Source organism: Gorilla gorilla, chromosome 7 (assembly GCF_029281585.2).
Source record: "Gorilla gorilla gorilla isolate KB3781 chromosome 7, NHGRI_mGorGor1-v2.1_pri, whole genome shotgun sequence".
In the NCBI taxonomy this organism is placed as follows: Eukaryota; Metazoa; Chordata; class Mammalia; order Primates; family Hominidae; genus Gorilla; species Gorilla gorilla.
In genome coordinates this window covers 81,487,826-81,501,796 of record NC_073231.2, presented here as the reverse complement: position 1 = coordinate 81,501,796, position 13,971 = coordinate 81,487,826, and the positions used below count along the sequence as shown (strand labels likewise).

Genomic DNA, 13,971 nt, shown 5'->3' with positions numbered 1-13,971 from the left:
GCAATTCTCCTGCCTCAGCCTCCCAAGTAGCTGTGATAATAAGCATGTGCCACCACACCAGTCTAATTTTTGTATTTTTAGTGGAGACAGGATTTCATCATGTTGGCCAGGCTGGTCTCAAACTCCTGACTTCAAGTGATCCACCTGTCTCAGCCTCCCAAAGTGCTGGGATTATAGGTGTGAACCACCATGCCTGGCCCATAAATACATTTTTATGTATTTTCTTCTAAAGTTGTTTTGTCTTTCACTTTTTAGTTTTTAATTCACATATAATTACTACTTGCTACTTATAATTATCTGTAAGTAGTATGAGATGAGAAATAAATTCTATTTCCCTTCTATGGATAAGAACAAACCTGCAGTATTAGCACAGTCTTATGTCAGATTTTCTAAAATGAATAGGTGTGTTTTCTAGGCTCTCTGTTCTGTTTCATTGACTGTCTTTTCCTGCAACAATATCATCTGCCTTAAAAACTCTAGCCTTGTGGTATTCCTCATTTTCAAGTAGAGCAAACCCCGTCACCTTGCTTTTCTCCTCCAGCATCGCTTGTGCTATCCTGGACTAAGACCTTCATATAGACTGTTAGAATCATCTAGTCAAGTTGCATTTTAAAAATCTATGTTGGAGCTGGGCACGGTGGCTCACGCCTGTAATCCCAGCACTTTGGGAGGCTGAGGAGGGCAGATCACTTGAGGTCAGGAGTTGGAGACCAGCCTGACGAAACCCCATCTCTACTAAAAACACAAAAATTAGCTGGACGTTGGGCACTTGAATTCTAGCTACTCAGGAGGCTGAGGCAGGAGAATCGCTTGAACCCGGCAGGCGGGGGGTGCAGTGAGCCATGATCATGCCACTGTACTCCAGTCTGGGTGACAGAGTGAGACTCCATCTCCAAAAATAAATAAATAAATAAAATAAATATCTATGTTGGAAATTTTGTACAAATTTTATTAAATGTCTACATTAATTTGGAGAAAAATGACTTGATTTTGATTATCTATTCAATATTTCTGTATTATGAATAAGGCAAAAAGAGAGGCAGAGAATAGCATAAAATAATAACTAAAATTCCTGGATAAAACACCTCAAATGATTTCTTCATATGGCTCAATATTCTTTTGTCACATGGCCTGAAATATATCCAGACAGAGAGCTCTTCTCTTCAATAGATTTCTTCTTTTAGGTATTCATATTGAGTTTTCCTGTCCATGAACATGGTATAAGAGAGCATATCCCTTCAGGAGGCCAAGGCGGGTGGATCACCTGAGGTCAGGAGTTTGAGACCAGCCTGGCCAACATGGCAAAGTCCCATCTCTACTAAAAACCCAAGAATTATCCAGGTGTGGTGACACATGCCTGTAGTCCCAGCTACTCAGGATGCTGAGGCAGGAGAATTGCTTGAACCCAGGAGGCGGAGGTTGCAATGAGCCAAGATCATGCCATTGCACTCCAGCCTGGGTGACAGAGTGAGACTCCATCTCAAAAAAAAAAAAAAAAAAAAAATTAAAACAAATGAAAAAAAGAGAATATATCCTTTCATTTACTAGTTTTTCTTCAATTTCTTTCAAGATAAAGGGCTTACCTATCTTCCGCTTTATTCATAGCTACTTGATATTTTTGTTTCTAATAAATATGGTGTCTATTTACCTGCCTCTTACCTGTTCATTGCCAGTTTCAAAAATGATGTTGATATTTGAATATTAACCTTAAGTCTAGCGCCTTGGTAAACACTATTATTCATTCTAATAATTATCAGTAGATTATATGTGTTTTCTATTTATAAATCATATTGTTTGAGTAGCATGCTTTGCTTCTTCATTTATAAAATTTACAACTTTTATTTCTTTTTAATAATTTTTTTCTTATTCTCCTGGCTAGGACCTTTAACACAGTATTGAGTGGAAGTGCTGATCCTTGTTTAGTTTCACATTTGAAAAAAGATTGCTTTTACTATTTCACTGTTAAGTATAATACGCACCATAGGCTTTCTGTGGATTCCTTTTATCCATTTAAGAACATCTCTTATTCCTAATTAGCTGAAGTTTTCTGCATGTTTGTTTTCATCACGAGTGGATTTTTTTTACATCTATTGAAATCATTTTACATAGAAGATATTTCACACCTATTGAAATGGTCATTTCACTTTTCCTTCTTTAATATGTTAAGTTGGGCAAAATATTAAAGTATCACCTGTCATTCTGCTTCAGCAAAAAGTAGTAGTGTCTTAGCAGTATTGGTGAAAAGACAGCATCAAATAAAAAAGACGTAGAAATAGGACCCAGTAAAAATCTAGCGCATGGGGCATTGTCACATGTAAGCAGACAGAATGTGACACCACCAAGGAGCATCTGAAGGGCTGGAGGCTGAAGGAAGACATGAGTCACCCAGGCTCATGGACGCTTCAGAGAAATTAGGGAGCAGGAAGAAGAAATAGGATCAAAGACTATGTATGTTGGTTGGAAAAGGAAGTTGATGGTATGGAGATGTTATTATTTAGGTCTCACATAAAAGATGTAGATAAATAGGTAGATAGATAGGTAGATAGATGATAGATAGATAGATAGATAGATAGATAGATAGACGATAAATAGATGTTGTTATTTAGGCCTCACATAAAGATGTAGATAGATTAGACAGAGATAGATAGATAGATAGACAGACAGACAGACAGACAGATAGATAGATAGATAGATAATCTCAGAAACAGAGACACAGTGATCTCAGTAAGATAGGCATATGCCAGGTGACAGAATTCAGAGGGGTCCCACTACCTGAAAACAATAGAACAACCTTCAAAAGTTGATGAAAAGAAATTTGGTACAAATAAGAGGGCAGGCTTCCTTACATACAAGTTAGTAAACTGGAAGAATCAGTTATCCTCAAACATTGGAATAGATCAAAAATAGTTGTTTATATTAATGAAGGTAGCTAAACATGAAGCTAAGTGAACCTGTCTCTGACCTAGTGTGGCAATCCCTGGGCAAGGGACACTTGCTCCGCTCTTGTATCCTTCACTGAATATTCAGACTTTCAGTTAAGCATCGCTGAATTTAGTTTTCATCTCTTGTGAAAACCTTGAGAGAGGTAATTCTCTCTGCTTTTCTTCTTTTCCCTTCCTTCATTTTCTCAAACATTGCCTGTTTAAATTACGAAATTTTAAAAGATGGCCTTGTTCTCTTTTTTGTTGTTATTATTAAGTACAGAGAAAGGAAGAACCACAAATAGCAAAGGGCAACATATGGAATAGTTTAGAAGTTCCGGGAGCACCCATGAGGGCAACTGCAGAAGAGAACATTCTATCCCCCGTTACTGCAGCTTTCATTCCAGGTCTCCATGCATATCAGATAGGGAAGGAACTCCGGGACAGCAGCAGGGCCCATGCACATGTAACCAATTGCTTTCTTTGCCTGTAGTAAAGTTCACATTTTGATTGCTTCTCCAGATTATGTAGATCCAGACATATTTTATGCAGTCATCCGGATCTTTCTCTCTGGGTAAGTATAGTTCAGTTGTTTTCCTGTGTGAAGTCTCTGTAGCATTGACTGAATGTATAAGGGGATGAAGAGACAGAAGCTTCCTAGCGTAAGAAACATACCAAGTTACTCTTGCTAGGGATCCACTCTCAGGTAAAAGAAGTGGGATACCATCTGCACAACAAATAACACTGAGGGCTAAATATTTCAGTTAAGAGTGTTTGTTCCTAGGCAGTTCAGATCCATTTATATTCACTTTTCTTAGAATCCTAGCTCAATGACAGAAGAAGAAAAAGACAGTATGTCACTCACACAGTTCTATCACTTACATCTACTTTTTCTTCTTGTTATTAAGGCAGGTAGAAGGCTGAGGAGTGTAGTATAGAGTTGGATAGCATCGAAGCTTTCTTCTAAAGTTCCTGGAAGAGCTACGCTATGGTTTGAATGAATGTGTCCCTCCAAAATTCATATGTTAAAACCTAATTGTGATGGTGAGGTATTCGAAGGTGGGTTCTCTGGGAGGTGATTATGTCTCCTCTGAGAGGAGAAGACAATCCCCATGAGTGGAACTAATGCCCTTATAAAGGGGCTGGAGGGAGTTCACTTGGCCCTTTTTGCTCCTTTTTTCTTCCATTCCTTGTCCCTTCCACTATGTGAGGACACGGGAGTTGAGGCATTACCTTGGACGTGGAGACCAGGCCCTCACCAGACACTGAACTTGCCAGCACCTTGATCTTGGACTTCCCAGCCTTCAGAACTGTGAGAAATACATTTCTGTTATGGGTAGTCCCCAACTCAATACGGTTTGACTTACCATTTTTTGACTTTATGTTGGTGCAAAAGCATACATATTCAGTAGAAACTACTTTGAGTACCCATACAACCATTCTGTTTTTCACATTTGGTACAGTATTTAATAAATTCCACAACATATTCAACATGTTGACATAAATAAGCTTTGCGTTAGGTGATTTTGCCCAACTGTGGGCTAATGTAAGTGTTCTGAGCACATTTAAGGGCAGCTAGGCTAAGATAAGGTGTTTGGTAGGTCAGATGTATTAAATGCATTTTTTGTCTTATGATATTTTCAACTTACATTGGGTTTATCAGGATGTAACCCATTGTGAATTAAGGAACATCTGTATTTACAAATTACCCAGTCTAATGTATTTTGTTGTAGCAACAGGAACAAACTCAGACACTATCCCAAACCATTTTTTTAGTATTTTCTGAGTACTCTTCTTTTGTCACATGGCTTGAAATTTCTTCACATAGAGAACTCTACTATTATTTTATTTTATTTTATTTTTGAGACAGAGTCTTGCTCTTTTCACCCAGGCTGGAGTGCAGTGGTGCCATCTTGGCTCACGGCAACCTCTGCCTCCTGGATTCAAACTACTCTCCTGCCTCAGCCTCCTGAGTAGCTGCGATTACAGGTGGCTGCCACCAAGCCTGGCTAATTCTTGTATTTTTAGTAGAGACGGAGTATTGCCATATTAGTCAGGCTGGTCTTGAACTCCTGACCTCAGGTGATCTGCCCACCTTGGCCTCCCAAAATGTTGGGATTACAGGCTTAAGCCACCACGCCTGGCCTATAACTCTACTTTTAGATACTCTCTTTGCTTAAACAAATTAGCCATTCCTTCCTTGACATGTTTTAATCAGATTGCCTTCCTGTTAACTTCGGAAATTAAGAGTTTCTGGTTTGTTTTTGTTTAATTTTTAAACAGTGAAAAATGAAAGGTGGAGGCAATGGCTGGATGAGGTGAATATGTCAAATAGATATCATCTAGTGGGCCATCTTATTAACTAGGAGACACCTGAAGTGCTATCAATAGAAATAATCTGAAGCTGTGTCTGGATACAGCAAGAGACATGCAAATGCTAAAAATCTACTATATTACATTGGTGCAAGGACAGAGTAGCAACACATACTAAGTATTTTCTCCAGATTGGGTGGGTTTGACGTGTGAAGCACTTCAAACAGAGTCCAGCCTGGGAGGGAGTGGGGATGGAATCCTCCTTGTAGAGGGTACAGAGTGGAAGCAAGAAGGTTTCCAAGATTGAGAGTAATGGGTGTATGGTTTATGGGGGAAAGGGAAAGCAAAAAGAAGGGTGCAGAAATGGAGCTGGGAGTGTGTTTTAGTATTTAGGCTTTCTCTGTATACCTTTGATAGGATTAGAAAAAGAAAAATGGACCATTTTAAAAAATTTCATGCTACCACATAGCAGGCTTATACTATAGATGCAGAAACAGACTGGGATTTAGGAAGCACCCCAATTCTGGAAAATCCCTTTTTGCTTCACATTGCTCTCTAAATCTGTATGTTTTCCCTTGTTATGTAACAATTTACCACAAATTTAGCAGCTTAAAACAATATGCATTCATTGTTTCACAATTCTGTAAGTCGGAATCATAGGCAAGCTCAACTGACTTTTCCATTTAGGGTCGCAAAAGGCCGAAGTCAATTTATCTATTGGGCTGGGCTCTTAACTGAAGATCTGGGGAAGAATTCCCTTCAAAACTCATTTAGGTTGTTGTCAGAATTCAGTGTTTTGTGGTTCTAGAACTGAGATCTGTTTCCTTGTTGGCAGTCAGACAGGAGCTGCTATCAGCTTCTTGAGGCATCCAGTATTCCTTGTCATGTGTTTTTTTTTTCCATCTCAGCACTGGCACTTTTTTTTTTTTTTTTTTTTTTTTTGAGACAGAGTCTTTCTTTGTCACCCAGGCTGGAGTGCAGTGGCACGATCTCGGCTCACCACAACCTCCATCTCCCGGGTTCAAGTGATTCTCCTGCCTCAGCCTCCCGAGTAGCTGGGATTACAGGCACCCGCCACCAGCCCGGCTGATTTTTGTATTTTTCATAGAGATGTGGTCTCACCATGTTGACCAGGCTGGTCTCGAACTCCTGACCTCAAGTGATCCTCCCACTTCGGCCTCCCAAAGTGCTGAGATTACAGGCATGAGCCATCATGCCAGCCAGCACTGACAATTCTAATCCTTCTAGCACTTTGATTCCTTCTCACCTCTCCTTCTGCCTCTAGCCAGAGAAAACTCTCTGATTTTAAAGGTCTTATGTGATTAGATTCAGCTTACCTAGGTAATTCAGGATAACTCCCTATGTCAAGGTCAACTGATTAATAACCTTAATTACACCTGCAAAGTCCCCTTTGCCATAATATATCATACTGACAGACATGCTATAGCATAATACTAATAGTTCTAAGAATTACGATAAGAATCTTGGAAAACCATTTTTAGAATTATACCTACCACAGTATCCTTCAAGGGATAAATTGATTCTACTTCTCCTTTATGTCAGAAGCATCTGATGAGGATGAACTATATATTCTGAAATCCCCATGATTAGATGTGTACTAGAAGGTGATTTTACTTTCATTAAAATAAATTCGGAGTCATTGACACATTTTATCTTTGATTTACGTAAATGCCTCCCCTCTGTTTCTTACCCTCAAAATATTTCCCATGTAGCTAAGTGGCCGGTACCGAATCCTACATGCATTAATAAGTGTAGATGGACAAAAATATCTGGATTACTGAGAATTCCCATTAGCATTGTCTTGAAAAATGTAAATTTGCTTTTTTGTTCTTGATTTATCCTATTTTTGATTTATTATTTATATTTATTTATTTATTTATTTTTAGATGGAGGTCTCACTCTGTCGCCCAGGCTGGAGCACAATGGTGCAATCTTGGCTCACTGCAACCTCTGCCTCCCAGGTTCAAGCGTTCCTCCTGCCTCAGCCTCCCAAGTAGCTGGGACTACAGGCACCTGCCACAGTGCCTGGCTAATTTTTGTATTTTCAGTAGAGACAGGGTTTTGCCATGCGGGCCAGGCTGTTCTTGAACTCCTGACCTCAGGTGATCTGCCCACCTTGGTCCCCCAAAGTGCTGGGATTACAGGCATGAGCCACCACACCTGGACTTTTTGCTTACTTTTTAAAAAACATTTTTATTTAGGAGAATGGAGATATTTCATGTGTAGATGACACATTCATTCCCTTTAGTTCCCACTCACATTCAATTTCTTGAGGAAGTTAGCCTTTGCAAAAAAAAAAAAAGTCATCTCATTTTTTTTTCCCCACTAAAACTTCTCATTTTCTTGGGGTTGCTAGAAAGTTGCTACAAGAAAGGCTAAAAATAATTGTGCCTACAGATATTTGAAAGGAAAATAGTTCCTCTTTTTTCACAGTAGCAGCTTGGACCTGAGAATGTATGGGAGCAATATTTGGGCTGCTCAAAGAAACACAATTTCCCTTCCTCAGACTAGAATTGCCAACCTAGAGAACATGAGTTTTGAAAGTAGATGTGCTTCTTTTATCTTTTTGGACTTGTATGCTGGTGTTTTCTCTGTCACCTTCACTGTGGAAATCCTCTTCAGGGTGAGGCACTGAAAGCAGATTGATTAATGTCTCTTGGCCATTTGAGACATTGGATGGCTCTTTTAAGTTGGCCACATTCTTTCAAGAACTATGCTTGGGTCTACATATTCTGGATACATAATACATACTTGTAGGATGCTATTTTTAAATCATTCATTTATCACATATTTAGTGAGTGCCTACCCCATGTCAGTTCTAGGTGCTGGAAATAGAGCAGTAAAACCAACCCTCAACTTGGCCCCTCTGGAGCTTACATTTCATGCGGTGGGTGGGGGGAATGGACAATTAATACACGAGTAAATCTAATAAAAGCATCATACAATATACATTACAATGGTAAGCACAATGAAGAAATGGAAAGCAGGATAGAGAGTATTAGAGACTGTCGAATGTAGTGGCCAAATTGTCTTGTTTATTGTGGTCCAAGAGTGCCACAGCCCTCTATGACATTTGAGCAGATACCTGGAGGAAGTGAGGGAGTGAGCCGCCAAGAAGGAATGGCAAGTGCAATTACCCTAAGGTGGGAGCGTGTTGGTCATGGTGGAAGAGCTGCAGGAAGCCAGCAGGGCCGCAACACTCAGGGGAGAATGAGAAAGAGTGAGGTGACAGTAGAGACCAGATCATGTAGAGCTTTGTCAGCTTCTTTTCTGAGTGAGATGGACAACACTGACACGTTTTGAAAAGAATAACAATGTGATCTGCCTTCAGTTGCAAATCATCTCCGTATTGACTGAGTAGGAAATAAACTCCAAGAATAAAGATGGAAACAGGGAAAATATTTAAGAAGCTATCATTACAATCCAGGGTGGTGGCTTGTACTAGGGTACAAGGGCTAAAGGTGTTGAGAAATGGTCAGATTCTGGATATATACTGAAATCAAAGTTGATGGAAAGATATGAGTCAAAGATAATTTGCAGGTTTTGGGGTCCTGGTTCACTGAAAGAACAGAGACATCATTTACTCCAATGAGGAAGACTATAGAAGGAACAGGTTTAGCAAAGAAGAAAGGAAATCAGGATATCAGTTTGGGGACACAGTCATATCAAGTAGGCAGTTGGATGTATGGGTCTGGAATATAGGGGAGTGGTCCAGCTATCAGTGTAAATAGCTTTTTACATTTGTAAATAGTCAGGATATAGGCTTTTCTTTTTCTTTTTGTGAGACACAGTCTTGCTCTTTCACCCAAGCTGGAGTGCAATGGCACAATCTCAGCTCACTGCAACCTCTGCCTCTGGGTTCAAGCGATACTCCTGCCTCAGCCTCCCGAGTAGCTGGGACTACAGGTGTGCACCACCATACCAGGCTAATTTTTGTGTTTTTAATGGAAATGGGGTTTCACCATGTTGACCAGGCTGGTGTCAAACTCCTGACCTCAATCGATCTCCCCGCCTGGGCCTCCCAAAGTGCTGGGATTACAGGCATGAGCCACCCCATCCAGCTGGGATATAGTTGTTTTCTAAATCTATGAGGCTAGATAAGACCATCTGGGAATTGAGAGCAGTGAGCAGTCCACGGACTGACCCTTTGAGAGTGCAACATTTAGCAGTACTCAAGATGGGAAGGAGCTAGTGAATAAGCCCCAAATGACTACATAAGACCATCAACCAGATTACAAAGAAAAACCCGAACATGTGTGCCCATATATCACCCAACAGCAGTTATGTCTTTCAAGTTTCTTCCCCATAAAATGTTGTTCATCAACTTTATTAGACCAGGGTCTTAACATTGGACAAATCACAAAACCTCTCTGGAGCCTATTTTATTTTTCAACAGCTGTAGGAAGCAAATACAAATTGGAAATCTAAGGCTCAGAAAGATTTGTACAAAGTTACACAGTAATGAAAGGGGAGCCGGGATTCCCACTCACTCTAAAGAATATGATAAAATGGCTAGTATTCACTGAATGCTTAACATGTTCCAGGCCCTGGGCAGGTATTATTTTAATTAGTTCTCACAATAATCCAATAAGGGAGATACTAATTTACTCAGATGAGAAAGCCGAGGCTCAGAGAGGTTAATGAACTAAGCCAAGGCTCACTGTTAATAAATAGCAAAGGTAAAATTAAATTCCATATCTGCTTGAGATAGAGGCCTTGCTCCTAACAGCTGCAGCCTGTCAGGACCTGGCAGCAGTAACCTCTCCTTTCCTCTTCCCACCATTCCCCTGCACTGCTTTCTGTACCACATCTCTTTTCAGAGTGATGTTGCCCCAATTGCAGAGGCCACTGTGCTGTTTATCCAGTGAAAGCTGTAGCACAGCCAACCCAAAGCGCCCCCAGTGAAAACAACCTGGCTCCTTACAGCACTTCCAGCCTCAGAGCAGTATTTGAAAAATATCATGAACAGCAAACGCAGCAGTCTGTCTGTGGCTTTTGTATGTGTATATGGTGTGTGTGTATGTCCTTTCTCTTGAGCAAAATGACTTTTAGAATTATAGAAAAAAAATGTGCAACATCAATGTGAATCTGCTGTTTAAACTCATAACAGAGAAAGTAGCTTGTTTCTGGCTATAGGAGGAAAAGACGATATTCCTTAGTAAAAATGGAAATCCACATATGGGGTTCTTGTGAAAATGAAGACAGAAAATTGCAAGTTTGGGGATCAAGTTCTGGTTCTATCATCCTTTAACAGTATGACCCTGGAACCTTAATTGCTTTGAGTCTTTGTTACTTTATCTATGAAATGAAGTATTAAAAAAACTCCAAAAATCTGTCCTGATGTACACACAAGAGGTCAAATGAGAAAATGAATGTGAAGATGCTTTATAAACTATACAGCATGGTAGGTGCAAATGTGACATGAGCTTGTTCTTGTTTTGGACACATTATAAAGTCACCCCCACAAATTGTGATTGTTCAAGACTATGCAAAGTCAGACACAGGAAAATAAGTAAAACAGATGGAGGCATAAAGAGGGGGAACTCAGAGAAAACAGTGAAGAGCAGGAATCAGAAAGACAAAGGAGAGGAAAGGTGGGGAGGAGAGGAGAAGGAAGGGGGGGAAGGGAATGGAGGAGAGGAGAACAGCTGCTTCACAGAGCATGGCCGGCAGCCCAGTCCCAGCCTTTCTGCATGTCCCTGACTTCAGCCTCTGGTGAGGCACAGGCTTACTCTGTGCTTCCTGCTGTTACTCTTCTTATCCATCCTTATTATCAATACCTGTGGTCAACAAAGTATTTGATAAAGGCATCCTCAAAGTCAGGTAACATCTGTACGTTATAGATTACAAAGTTGAGTAATATCCAGAATTGGTAGTTTAATGTGATGACTTCTTAACTGTTTCAGGGAAGGGCAAAGGGGTGTGTGTGTGTGTGTGTGTGTTCATTTGTGTGTATCTGTGTATGTAATTGTGGGTGTTTGTGTATATTTGTGAGGCTCTTTACTTGGCGGAGTTAAAAAGTATCTGGTCATCAACATTGAGATTAGCAAAGGAAGTGAAGATTTTTCCAGAGCCCCTAAAATGTGCCTTTTGATCAACACTGAGGACATCTTTATAACTGAGTATGTGCAATAAATATGTCTTGGGACCCGTGCCACAAATTCCTCTCTAAATAGCCTTTACCTCTCTGGAATAACCCTTTAGATGAGGAAGAAAAGGGCTGTGATTTTATAGCTTGTTATGAAGCTGGAGTGAAGATGATGCTTCAGTACTTACCCTACAAAGATACCCCCAATCCCTCGCCCTAAAATTACCATTGAAATCATGTTCCCTTTCTCATTCACTCTCAGTTTCCATGTCAGAAAATATACCGTTACCTCCCTGCACCCCTTTCATCTCTCTCACTTTTCTCTTGCTTAGATGGAAAGACAACCCAGCAATGCCTGCAGGGCTGATGTATGAAGGAGTTTCCCAAGAGCCCCTGAAATACTCCGGCAGGAGTGCAGCTCAGAGCACAGTGCTTCATGCCTTTGATGAGTTCTTAGACATTCGTCATAGCAAGGAAAGTGGTAAGTCAGACATTTTGTTTTCCCTTGACAGTAGAGGGAGGAAGAGGAGAGGTGTTTTTTTTTTTAACCAATTGATAAAACCAAATATAAATTAAAATGTCATGAAGTTTATACTTCTCTGTCAGCCAAGAAACTGCATGACTGCCAATGTTTTTGTGTCAAGCCAATTAATATTGGAATATCAGATCTCAGCTTGATCTTGGGTTTTACTTCCAAATCTTAAAATGTTGCTCTGTTTCCAACTGTTCACTATCACTTTGGTTTGGATCTTTAGACACTAGCTTCCTTTTTCTGAAATGGGGGAGAGATGTGGAGTTTGAAGGCTGTGAGTCTGGGCCAGCTGGAAACAGGTCTGGGCTCTTCCAAGAAAGTCCTTCCCCACAAAATGGTGCAACTTCTAGCCAAATCTATTTATACCAGCAGAGGGATCTATCACCCTGGAAGCTTGAAATTGTTCATTTTCTTACCTGCCAGGATCAAGTTAAGTTTTTAACAGTTGCAAAAAGACACTTCATACTATGGAGTTTGCAAGTTGGATTAGAAGAAAAAGAATCACCAGAACTTAGTGTCATAGATTCAAGTCAGTTCTCTAAAACCGTCATAATTTTTCATGGATTTTGGCATTTGGTGACGTTAATGGTTGATTTACTTACCATGCATAATATTAAACCCATAACGAATTTCCTATAAGTATCTATTGATTTGATTTTTAAATCACTTGGCTTCAAGAGGCTATTACTAAAACAGTGACTCATTCTTTGTCTTTTTTGCCTTCACGGGCTTTATATAACTTTCTCCTTTTCTTGTGCTCCCTCCAAAACAAAGCACTGAGGAAACAAAATTCACCGGAGTATTCAGCTAGTCAGTTCAAGGGTTTGTGTCCTACATTTGAAGATATTCCTTACAGCAGCTACCAACGGGATACTTTGTTTACATTTGTTGTGTAGTAAATATTTATACATTGGCAAACAAATCTAGTTCCAACTCTGTCATCTGAGATGTTCTTGCTTCGTTTCCTCTTCTCCATCTCCTGTCAACTGTTAGAAATATACATTTGAGTACGTGAAGTCTGCAAACAAAAGGGCCAAGGTAGATTTGAGTTAGAACACCAGCAACAGTTTCTGGTGCATTCTTGTCTGAAAAAGCAGAGAAGATTGGGCACCGTGGGTCACGCCTGTAATCCCAACATTTTGGAAGTCTGAGGCAGGTGGATCTCTTGAGCCCAGGAGTTCAAGACAAGCCTGGGCAACATAGCAAGAACCCGTCTCTACTAAAAGGAATACAAAAAAATATTAGCTGGGTGTGGTGGCGCACACCTGTAGTTTCAGCTACTCAGAAGACCGAGGTGGGAGGATCACTTGAACTCAGGGGCAGAGGTGGCAGTAAGCTGAGATCACACCACTGCACTCCAGCCTGGGCAACAGAGCAAGATCTTATCTAGAGAAAAAAAAATAAAAAAGAAGAAGAAGCAGACGAGCTCTGCTATATTTCCACATAGAGCTATGACATTATGCTGTATTGTTTCTTTCAGCTGACTTTCTGTACAGAATGAGGGATTACATGCCTCCTTCCCATAAGGCCTTCATAGAAGACATCCACTCAGCACCTTCCCTGAGGGACTACATCCTGTCCTCTGGACAGGACCACTTGCTGACAGCTTATAACCAGTGTGTGCAGGCCCTGGCAGAGCTGCGGAGCTATCACATCACCATGGTCACCAAATACCTCATCACAGCTGCAGCCAAGGCAAAGCATGGGAAGCCAAACCATCTCCCAGGGCCTCCTCAGGCTTTAAAAGACAGGGGCACAGGTGGAACTGCAATTATGAGCTTTCTTAAGAGTGTCAGGGATAAGACCTTGGAGTCAATCCTTCACCCACGTGGTTAGGAGGCTGCCCTCTACCCAGCAATGCAGAGCCCCCATGGAGGGCAGGTGGGCCTGGAGAATGAGGGTCAGGGTTCTGCCTGGGATCATCCAGGAAGGATCTCAGCCCTATTCATGTTTCTGCTCTACAGAGCACTGTATTCTGCTTGTTGAGAGCTGTTGGCTTCACAAAGGAGAGTTGATGTGACCAAGCCTTTCCCTCCCTACCTGATCACTGCTAAACAGCAAGTATAATGGATACTTCCTCATGCAGAACCCCCAGA

The 13,971-nt window shown here is 40.7% G+C and overlaps 1 protein-coding gene across 1 annotated transcript in view; it reads left to right on the top strand.

The window, feature by feature from the left end:
* IDO2 (indoleamine 2,3-dioxygenase 2) overlaps positions 1-13,711 on the top strand; it is a 52,819-nt gene extending 39,108 nt beyond the window's left edge. Inside the window, exons 8-10 of the mRNA XM_055348231.1 lie at positions 3,444-3,495; positions 11,676-11,824; positions 13,356-13,711. Of these exons, the coding sequence (XP_055204206.1) occupies positions 3,444-3,495; positions 11,676-11,824; positions 13,356-13,711 (557 nt within the window). The remainder of the gene's footprint in view (positions 1-3,443; positions 3,496-11,675; positions 11,825-13,355) is intronic.
* Positions 13,712-13,971: the final 260 nt, after the last annotated feature.